Source organism: Engraulis encrasicolus, chromosome 17 (assembly GCF_034702125.1).
Source record: "Engraulis encrasicolus isolate BLACKSEA-1 chromosome 17, IST_EnEncr_1.0, whole genome shotgun sequence".
Classification (NCBI taxonomy): Eukaryota; Metazoa; Chordata; class Actinopteri; order Clupeiformes; family Engraulidae; genus Engraulis; species Engraulis encrasicolus.
In genome coordinates this window covers 32,051,852-32,063,293 of record NC_085873.1, presented here as the reverse complement: position 1 = coordinate 32,063,293, position 11,442 = coordinate 32,051,852, and the positions used below count along the sequence as shown (strand labels likewise).

At 45.2% G+C, this 11,442-nt stretch overlaps 1 protein-coding gene across 1 annotated transcript in view; it reads right to left on the bottom strand.

Moving 5' to 3' along the window:
- Positions 1 to 4,725: 4,725 nt before the first annotated feature.
- The window catches only part of doc2a (double C2-like domains, alpha), a 52,268-nt gene continuing 45,551 nt past the window's right edge, over positions 4,726 to 11,442 (bottom strand). Inside the window, exons 10-12 of the mRNA XM_063220915.1 lie at positions 11,091 to 11,172; positions 6,969 to 7,065; positions 4,726 to 5,102 (exon numbers count right to left, since the gene is read on the bottom strand). Of these exons, the coding sequence (XP_063076985.1) occupies positions 4,963 to 5,102; positions 6,969 to 7,065; positions 11,091 to 11,172 (319 nt within the window). The 3' untranslated portion in view covers positions 4,726 to 4,962. The remainder of the gene's footprint in view (positions 5,103 to 6,968; positions 7,066 to 11,090; positions 11,173 to 11,442) is intronic.

Sequence of the window (11,442 nt, the reverse complement as noted above, 5' to 3'; positions counted from 1 at the left end):
GTCCTCTGAGCTTTCGCCCAGGCTACCACATAGTGGTCTCAGGATCAGAATAATGAGTCACGCGCGCACACACACACACACACACACACCACTACTTTTGGGCAGAAGGCATGACTTAGTTGAAAGAGTGAGATTCTATGATTCATTTTTTTTAATCTTGCTGCCAATTTGACTTTGAGATGAACACAAAACCATCTTTTAGGTTTTATGTCCTACCATGCATGTAGGACTGTCTATGAAACATCTCTAACTGAACAATATGGGAGCGTGTATGTTCACACAGCTGTTACTGTGCAAAAATAGTAAAAATGACAGAAAGCTTGGCCATTAAAAAAAACACAAAGAGGTTCTGGGTGTGCAGATGTTTTTCTCTTCTTCACATTTTCCACATTTTTTTTGGTTATGTTTGGCACCTTTTAATCGTAAGTGTGGTGTAATACGGTTAAGTGCAAAAATACTTGGGCAAAATACCTTTTCCATGTGGTCAATGCCAAATTCTGTTTCTAATCTAAAGAATGTCTATCTGTGCCCAGACAAAAACCACCCCTAAACCTAACCGGTCAGAAACAAACTTTTTTTCCAGCTTTTGTTTTGTCATTAGCAGTGAAACAGGGGCAACACTTTATAATGATCGTACATGTTAAAAAATGTATTAACATTTGAGAAAATATGTATTATCCCTTAGTAAATGATGAGCTAATTTTTAACTAAACATTGACAAATAATTGTAAATGAGTAAGAACTGCTATTTTAACACAGCAGACAGCACAGCTGGAAGTTTTGGCCTCCTATTAAATCACCTTTAATACTAATTGGAAAAGAGATATACAGCGGTTCCCAAACTTTTCCCCCTGCGCACCACCTTGTACATTTCAATGCCGTTCGTGCACCCCTAAGCAAATGTTGCACAGTCGCACACTATGCAGTCATTTTGGGGAATCCTCGTTTCCAATAGACTTGACATTTTCACTGCCGTCATTACAATGGAACTTGTTGCATGACAAGTCTAGGAGTTATAAATTACACTTCAGATGTATCCTGGTGAACCAGTAGCCATAGCTTCTGGTTCACCAGGAAACTTCAGATGGACCCTTCCAGCAAATAATTCAACAAACAATAAAAAAAATATTTAATGTTCATTAGTGCTGTATACACATCTCAGCCATTGCTCTATTCAGCTCGCACACCCCCTTGTAGCAGGCCACGCACCCCCAGGGGTGCACGCACCCCAGTTTGGGAAACCCTCCATTATGGCACCTTTAATCTAATACTAACCTGTTGGAAAAGAGATATGGTACCTTTAATACTAGCTTGCTGAAGCAAAGAGTAAAATTATGTAGTTGGTACTAGCCTGTTGAAGAAGAGTATACTGTCTTAACCTCTAATATACAATACATGTAAATAATATTGTATACCAGAATTAAAATGAAATGTTAATATCAACTTCAGAAGCAGGAAGCATTCCAAATGTGTTTTATTTCAAATGGTACACAAACAGCCCATCATATTAAACAGCCCATAATATTACAAATGTCCAGAAACGAGAAGCACATTACCAAAAAACCCCAAAGAACGGTTACCATAGAAACCCACAGGCACAGAGTCAGGCATGCATTCCCTCGACTCCGAGAGGTGAATACACACACGCACGAGTGCACACACGCGCACACACACACACACACACGCATACACACACATACAGAACCATCAAAACTCTCTTCACGCACGCACACACACACACACACACACACACACACACACAGACAGACCCATCAAAACATTTTGTGCACTCACACACAGAAGCACGCACACACACACACACACACACACACACACACACACACACACACACACACACACACACACACACACACACACACACACAGACCCATCAAAACACACTTCACATAGTAAACAGGAATAAGAACATCTCATATTATTCATATAAAATGGTGGTTTTGAGGCTTTGGACTGTGCGTGTGTGTGTGTGTGTGTGTGTGTGTGCATGCGCACATGCGTGCGTGTGTGTGTGTTTGTCTGCAGCGTTATTGCGTCATGCAACAGGTGTGTGTGCAGTGTACTTGCGTCATGCAGCGACATGGAAGAACCGTGCGGAACCCTGCACTCATCACCATGGAGACAGAAGCACTGTAAACACCAGGCCCCGCCCACATTACACCAGAGGGGGCGTGGCCAAGACACAAACACACTAACAGTTCCCAGCATGCAACAGCAGGAGGGGTGGGATCAAACCCACATCGTTGTATTATTCAGGGGGGCAGGATTTGGCTGGTTAGCTTCGCCGATTAGCAAGTCGCCATTTTCACAAATTCGCGCATTTCCGACATCCACTTCGCTCATGATGATTGGTGGGTGCGCAATTTTTACAGGTCTGTGGTTGGGCACTTTATAATACCTCCATGCATCCAATGCCCGTCTTGCATATAGCTTTCTGGTCAACCATAAGTCAGTCAATAACGTTGCACGTAATTGGCTGAGTAAACTGTTGGCGGAAATGAGCTCCGCGAAACGCGCTCCCACCAATCATCATGAGCGAAGTGGATGTCGGAAATGCGCCAATTTGTGAAAAAAAAAATCAATTTTGTTCTGAATTCACTAGCCTAGCATTTCCCATTGAAATGACTGGAGGCGGGACTTATTCACTCTCTCCAGTTCTTATACTACCTCCATGGTATTATAAGATGCATTCGATTTCTTGCATCGCCGACAGAAGTTGTAAAGTACATCAGCGAGAACTTGTTGTCACAACGTGGGTAGTATTAAACACAGCGCATTTAAAGTCGACCACAAATTAGCACGAGATGGTGAGCTCGTACCAGTTTGACCTACGTAGCACACCACATGTCAGGTGTGGGGAGACAGGGGGGGAGGGGTTTAAGTGGGGTGCTGTGCAAACTTTTTGGGGGGTTTGGGACAATGCGTCTACACAGAACTTTCGGCCAACCAGGGGTCCGTTTCTCGAAAGCGTCTTTGCTATCGCCGTTATCAAAGTCCTTCGACTCAACTCTCTCTCGACAGCGACGCTCACCACTAAATCCAAGGGAATGGTAAGACGGTCTTAAGATGGTCTTAAGACGGTTAGCAACGACAACAATCAAGAAACGGACCCCAGTTCAAGGGTGCACAGTTGGCAGTTGGTGGTGGTATGCAATGAGCATCAACAGGGGTAAGCAATTGTAGGAGATGCAAGGTCCGTCTGCAGTCGCATTGATCCCATGACTCGGGTCATGACTCGGGTCACGTCGTCAGCGCAACATGACTGATATTTGGTAAGTCGGACAAGATTTCTAACCATCATGCATTTTTATCCAGAATGCATTGCTGTCTTTAAGCGCATGCAGACGTTGCAGGAAATCAAATGCACCTAATAGGTTCAATCGAGATTCCGCAACGGCTACATGCGCATGTAGATAGCAATGCATTTTGGATGAAAATGCTGCATGATGGTTAGATTTCCTGTGCAACTTGCGAGGTGACATGTCACATGGTGCCAAACTACCGCTGGATGAATGCGACTGCAGACGGACCTTGCAACTCCTGCAGTTGCTTATCCCCATTGATGCTTGTCTGCAAGGGTCTGCATACCGCCGCCGAGGTCACACGCCCGTTTACTGGTTGGCCAACAACTCACTCACATGTGTATAGGCGCCTTGTCTCACACCCCTACACAAGTTTGCACTGCTCCCCACTTCAGCTCCTCCTCCCCACCTGTCCCCCCACACCTCACACGTGGTGTGTTAGTAGATCAAACTGGTGCGAGCTCATCGTCTCGTGCATATTTGTGGCCGACTTTAAATGCGCGATATTTACTACCACTCACATCGTGACAACAAGTTCTCGCTCACGTGCTTTTACTACATCAACTGTTGGCAATGAAGTCGAATAGGCCTAATGGCTCCATGGAGGCCAAGCTGACTGCCAAGCTGACAGGGGCCAATCATGTTGGTTGGGATAGACTCTCACCATTTCCCAATGTCAAGTGTTCTAGTCTTGGTAGTGTGTAAAACTGCCAATGATTGGATACTCTTTGATGAACTCCTCGGAGTATCCAATCACTGGGCGTTTCATGCGCTATCAAGGCTAGAACACTTGACATTGGGAAATGGTGTCTATGAGGTCACTGGGCGGGACAGAGTGTCTTCGACAGCTAATTGGCCTGGACAAGGGGACTGTGATCTCATTGGCTGGGATAGAGGGGCTCTGACAAATTGTTGGTCAACAAAATAGTTGACTCTGAGGAGGTTAGAGGAGTTGGGGAGACAATAGGCTCATTCGTGATGAAGCAGTGATGCTTTTGCTAGGCAGCACGCATGCACACTTTGCCAGTTTGATGCATTCTGGTTCTAACCATAATGCATCAAACTGGCAAAGTGCTTATGCACGCTGCCTAAGCATCACTGCTACATCACAAACAAACCCGATGTGTAGTTTGTGTGTAGACAGACCCTCTAGGATTTTGCGATGTGATCCACACGAATTCATTGTGGTGTTACAATATTATGAAGTCAATGCAGCTTTCGCAAAAATAAATCACCTTACACATTTTCTTGGCATTAACATTACAAGTGACCTTGTATATCGAGTTGCATCATGAAGAGATTAGAACACAATAACTTAAAAACTGTGGCACTTTCTTCCTCTGTTTTGTCAGTGACAAGGTAGTTTATTTTTGGGAAAAGTCACATTTATTGGTGAAATTCCAGCGCTGCGAAGAATTCTTGTGAAGTGTTGAATTTGTGAGTTGCGTTGAAGCTGCAACAATCGCAAAAATACAGCAAAGGAGAATGGAGGAGGCGGGCTAGAAGGCCTGGCGATTATTATTGGTAGGGATAGAAGAACTCTGCCATCTCATTGGTCAGAATAAAGGAACTGTGGAAGATTATTGGTCAGGATTTGGGGACTGTGGCCGCTGATTGGTGGGAATAGAGGGACTCTCTGATCTCATTGGTCGGGATAGAGGGACTTGGGAAGCTCATTGGTTAGGATGTGCCATCGCTCCACCCTCTGGCCCTTGTTGCGCAGGCAGTCCATCCAATGGCGGAGTGCATCTCCCTGAGACCAGCAGCTCAGACACACACCCCCTGGATAGGAAGCAGGAAGGAGGAGACAGAAAGTCGTCAGGGGCATCAAACCAAAGAAGATGCTAACAAGAGGCGAAGGCTAATACAACGTCCCATTGCAACATTCTGCCCCTTGATTTTTGGGCGTGGCCACCATTCTAGAATGAATATCGGACAAATTACATTGGAGTGCATTGGGAATGTATACAGGATTTCTACATAATATGGTAAAAATAAATGTATGTAGCTATAGGAAATTCTTCATTTATGAATTTTTATACCATCTCATGTGGTTTTTTGGCACAATCAGTGCAGCAGTTAGTTATATATAAGGCTTAAGTTGCCAAAGTAGCTAGCCATATTATGCTAACGTTAGCCTTAGATCCGCACTCTTTCCTATGGCCAAAGAACGTTGCTATGGCTACTGTTCATAACAAAGTGGCGTACGTGACTGCCTGTTCATTCTAAAATGGCGGATTTGACTCAAAACTGACTCAAAACGCCCCCTATTGACTGTTTCCCATAAAAGACCTAACCAATCTCTGTGATCAAACTCTACCAAAGATACAGTATATCAGAGATATTCTAGACAGAGATACGTCATTTTGGTTCTTTTCCGGTATCCACTTTATGTCGGGTGAACGCCCCTTTAGGAGACCTTCGGAGTCCTGAGGTTGAGTCCCCTTAGTGCTGTAGATGGCGGTAGCGCACGTCTTGTGCAAACACCTCAAAAAAATAAGAAGGCATGGACAACGACCCCTTAGGAGACCCAACTTGAGCACACGCTTTTGCATTGAGTGGCCGTGTTTTGATTCCTCTTGATTACATAAAATTCCACCCTCTTTGGATATATGCTGTGTCTCACTTGTGTCAGTGCAGTGACGGTTAGTGCATAGTGCACACAGTCCACTGGGGTCTTCAGTGCATAGTGTTGTGTAAAAGTTAGGGCACTGCACTGGGCCCCCACTGGAAGTGACGGGCTAGCATTATCTCGCCAAAACATTGGTTGGCTACTGCTTACATTGCACAGCATCTTGTGCTTGTATTTACATTTCCTTCACCCCGAATAGCAACTATCTCGCATATAATACTTTGATGGATTGACCAGGGGCGTCGCCAGACCTATTTTACAGGGGCATGTGCCAGGGTATTGGTTTGCTGTGCCTGTGCCCCAGATCAGTATGAGTTTCACAATTTCTTTTTTGGCTGTTTGGTGTGCCCAGTGTCCATTGTTCAAGCACTGCCTTTTTGAGCGCTGTTAAGGCAGCATCTGGCCACTTTCAGCAAACATCTTCTATTAAAGTAAGATACTTCAAGCCCAAGCATTTTCTGGATCCATGTGATGTCAGGTGAACGCCCCTTTAGGAGACCTTCAGTTAAGTGACCGTTGGAGTCTTACAGTTGAGAATGAATGGAGTTCCCTTGGCACTGTAGATGGTGGTAGTGCATATCTCATGCAAGCCGTCACCAAATGTCACAGAAATGAAAGAAGAAAGAGGGGACAATGCCCCCTTAGGAGACCAAACTTGAACACACTCCTTTGCATTGGGTGGGTGGCGTGTGGGTTATCTTACACTAATAGAAGATGTTTGCTTTCAGTGTTCCCCATTTACCCTCACCTGCTGTGTTCTGTTGGTTAAAGAATCCAGGATCCACCCCACTAATCCATGGTCCAACTTAAAATTCATTCATCAATTTATCGACAAAAATGTGAGGTAGTATAGTATTAAAAGCAGATGAGAAATCTACAAGTAAAATCTTTGCATGTGTGCTGCCTGCTGTGTGTGTGTGTGTGTGTGTGTGTGTGTGTGTGTGTGTGTGTGTGTGTGTGTGTGTGTGTGTGTGTGTGTGTGTGTGTGTGTGTGTGTGTGTGTGTGTGTGTGTCACCTATGAAGTCGTTGGAGCGTCCGAGGTCGTAGTCCCACACAGTCACCTCCAGCGTCTTCTTGGCCAGATCACACAGGGAGATCTCGTAGCTGAACTCCTATTGCATACAGACACACACACGCACACACACAAACACACACACATATTAAATCACATAGAGATATAATAGATGAACTCCCATTGTATGCAGAAACATACACACACACACACACACACACACACACACACACACACACACACACACACACACACACACACACACACACACACACACACACACACACACACACACACACACACACACACAGAGATACAGCAACTTACTCAGAGATTTTATACATAAACTCCTGAGAGAGTGACAGACAGATAGACAGAGCGAGAGAGAAAGACAGAGCTAGAGTTGTAGATATAGAGAGGAAGAGGGAGGAAGGGAAGAGGTGGAGGGAGACAGCTGAAGAGAGAGAGAGAAAGACAGGAGGTGGAGGGATGGAGAGATGGCGAGACACAAGGCAGTGGCAAAGGGAAAGAGACATGGAGGGGACGGAGAGATGAAAAGAGAGAGAGAGCGATCGAGGAGGAGGAGGAGGAGTGAGGGAGACAGAGAGAGATGGGGGACGATAAGGAGGAGGGAGGGAGAGAGATGAAGAGTGATTGCATCTGTGATTAAAGGTAAATGTCAAAGTTAATGGCTCATAAAATGTGTGTGCGTGTGTGTGTGCGTGTGCGTGTGTGTGCATGTGTGTGTGTGCAGCGAGAGAGTAAGGTGTCTCTGTAGAGAGAGAGAGAGAGAGAGAGAGAGAGAGAGAGAGAGATGGAGGAGAGGATTAATAGAAGAAGCTATTTGTGCACCAAACACGTCTGACTCTCTGACAGGCTCAGTGTGTTTGTGTGTGTGTGTGTGTGAGAGAGAGAGAGGTCTTAGAAAAGGTTAAAACCTGCAAAAGAGGAATCGCTGGCTTGAATTATTGCAGCCTTAGACCTCTAACACCGTAACATCACAACAGTAACATATCTTGCTATTACATCACAGCAACAGCATACAGTCCTATCTCAAAACACAATCACATAATCACATTGGCACCATCGTGAAACTCCACCCCTGATGGTGTCGCTAATTGGCGCTATTGACATGTTAATTCTGGAGTGCGTTTCTCGACAGCGTCATTGCTGGGTAAGTTAGCAACTTACTTGGTTGCAATGCATTTTCCCATTGGCAACCTACTAAGTTGCCAGCTGGTTAACAACAATGCTTACGAGAAACAGGGTCCTGTGCTATTACCACACCAATGCAATAATAACATGGTACAGTATATAGCAACCGCATACAGTCCTATCACAAAACATATCACACTATCACATCAAAGCAATAACATGGTGTGCTATCATCACATCATAGCAATAACATATCATGCTATCATAACATCACATCATAGCAATGATATCGTACCACATCACATCATACCACAACAACACATTATGTAAGGGATAACGTAACACATTTCTGGCCTAGATTCTGCAATTGCTGTGCATTTTAGCAGTTTTCCAAGTGTCAAGATCAACTGACGTCGCTAACAGACATTCTGTTCGTTGCCATTGACAGCAGTCTGTTATACCAAGACATCTGTCATTCAGAAATAACAGACGTGCGAACGTTGGGGAGCCCCATTTAAGTGAACGGCACATTCTACAAAATGACATCAAGCCATGTATTAAAATAATAAACCACAAAAGCACATCACTAACACCGTATCATAACATCAAACATTTTCATAATAGGATACTACCACAACATAACACAATCATTACACCACAACTCACATCGCACCAGAATTATAACATACTCTAACTACTATTACATCACAACACCACATCACATCATTACACCACAACTCTACCCAACACCACGACAACTCTACGCCACATCTCTATGCCAGGATAATGTCAGATAAGCCAGGGGTTGAATAGGATGGAGGTGTTCTATAAAAAAGATGTTCTATCTAGTGTTGCACCGATACCGATACCAGTATCGGCCGGGGCCCCGATACTGCACTAAAATGGTGGTATCGGTATCGGCGAGTACCAACAAATAGGGCACTGATACCATTTATATGCTCATATGACACGTGAATGCAGCCTTGATCTTAATCATGTTATATCAGAGGCATTTAAAAATTCTAAGAAGTTCTACTTGATTCACTTTATACAGTATTTGTCTTTTTCCTGTTTCACAAAGGTAGGCAGCAGCCTGACAAAGCCATGATAGCAATGATGTTACATCCAAGTACCTATGCAGCTCTTCATACTGTATATAAATTTCAAACAGAGTAGTATCGGTATGGTATCGGTATCGGCCGATACTGAGCAGTTGGGTATAGGTACACTAGTTCTATCTATATGGTCATAGCTAATAAGATGTATCTGACTCTTTCCCTTCAGCTTCATGAGCTTACACAAGGGTCTGCAGGACCTTCAGATTTACCGTAGCCTGCTCCCGAACCGGCACGCAGCCCAAACCAATTAGGATGACAGGATTTGAGGGATTATAACTGCATGGGTCCCTGGGCCAGACAACAAGAAAGCAATGGGTCCAGTAGACCCGTGCAGTAATTCATCCTTGGATTTAGTCAGAGTGTAAATGTACTGGACAGGGGGAAAATAAGTGAAACGTGACAGCTGTTTCAGACAACAATGGCCGCTTGAATGTACTCACTGGTCGACATTGACTCTTTAATTATTACCTCCGCCAAGGCGGTCATGTTTTCGGTCGCGTTGGTTTGTCTGTTTGTCTGTCCGTCTGTCTGTTTGTTTGTTTGTTTGTCTGTCAGAAGGATAACTCAAAAACTTGTGAACGGATTTGGCTGAAATTTTGTGGAGTTGTTGGTAATGACCCAAGGAACAAGTGACTACATTCTGGTGGTGATCAGGATCACGAACCGGAACCAGGACCTTTTCAAAGATTTTTCAGCATTGCTGGCCTATAAATCTAGACGCCCCTAGTGACCAGAAATTGAGTTGCGGGAACTCCAAAAAAGAAGGCAGAAAAACAGGGTGAAAGACATATTCAAATGGCGGAGGTCTGCGCTCTCTGAGTGCTTCTAGTTTCTGCTTCTAGTGCTATAGGGGTACTGATATGAACACCCCTATGATATGGATATTGTGGAGGGCGGTGATTAAAATGGTGGTGCTGCGGAGTTGGCAGATAGATGGGTGTGGGGGTTCTGATATGGGGGAGGTAACTGATATTGGGGAGGTACCTCTATGCAGGGAAGCTGGCAAGGGGGGCAAAGGGGTCAGTTGTCCCGGGCCCAAGGACATGGGTGGCCCATAATTGGGTTCTCATTACATTGAATGCATTGGGTGGGGGGGCCCTCTCAGATGACTTCAGATGACTCAGATGTCCTGGGCCCAGTCAAAGCCGTCAGCGGCCCTGCACATAAGGATGTAGTGGAGGACACTGATTGGAGTTGGCGGGGGGGGGGGGGGGTGGGGGTGGGCTGGGGGGGGGGGGGTGTGAGGCCATGCCATGGTGTGCATGATGAATAGTTAAAGATGGAGGTGGGGGGTGGTTACTGATGTGGTGGGGATGGGGTGTGGGGGGGCTGGTTATGATATGGATATGGTGGATGGCGAGAGAGTTAATGATGTGTGTGTGTGTGTGGGGGGGGTGTTACTGGATATGGGGGAAGGTACCTGTATGATATGGATATGGTGGATGGAGACAGAGTTAATGATGTGTGTGTGTGTGTGTGTGTGTGTGTGTGTGTGTGTGTGTGTGTGTGTGTGTGTGTGTGTGTGTGTGTGTGAGGGGGGGGGTGTTACTGGATATGGGGGAAAGGTACCTGTGTGATATGGATATGGTGGAGGTTAAAGGGTTAATGATAAGGAGGGCTTTATTCATGAGATAAGGGGGAAGAGTGGTGTGTGTGTGTGTGTGTGTGTGTGTGTGTGTGTGTGTGTGTGTGTGTGTGTGTGTGTGTGTGTGTGTGTGTGTGTGTGTGTGTGCGTGCGTGTGTGTGTGTGTGTAAGAGAGAGAGAGAGAGAGAGAGAGAGAGAGTGTGTGTGAGTGAGAGAGAGAGAGAGAGAGAGAAAAAAAATGTGTGTATGTGCGCAAGCCTGCCGTACCTCGTTGAATTCAGGGTTAAGGGTCTTTTTAATCACCGCTGTCTTGTGCTTCGACTTTTTCTCAACATCCGGCTTTAGATACCTGTGAGAGGGATAAAGAGGGAGAGAGAGAGGAGATAGAGGGGTAGAGAAAGAGAGAGAAAGACAAGGGGAGATGTGCGAGAGAGAGAGAGTGAGAGAAGAGGAAAAAAGAGAGACAAGAAGAGAGAAAAAGAGAGAGAATGTGAGTGAGAGAGGAGATAGAGGGGGTAGAGAAAAAGAGAGAAAGACAGGGGGAGATGAGAGAGAGAGAGAAGAGGAAAAAAGAGAGACAAGAAGAGAGAAAAAGAGAGAGAATGTGAGTGAGAGAGGA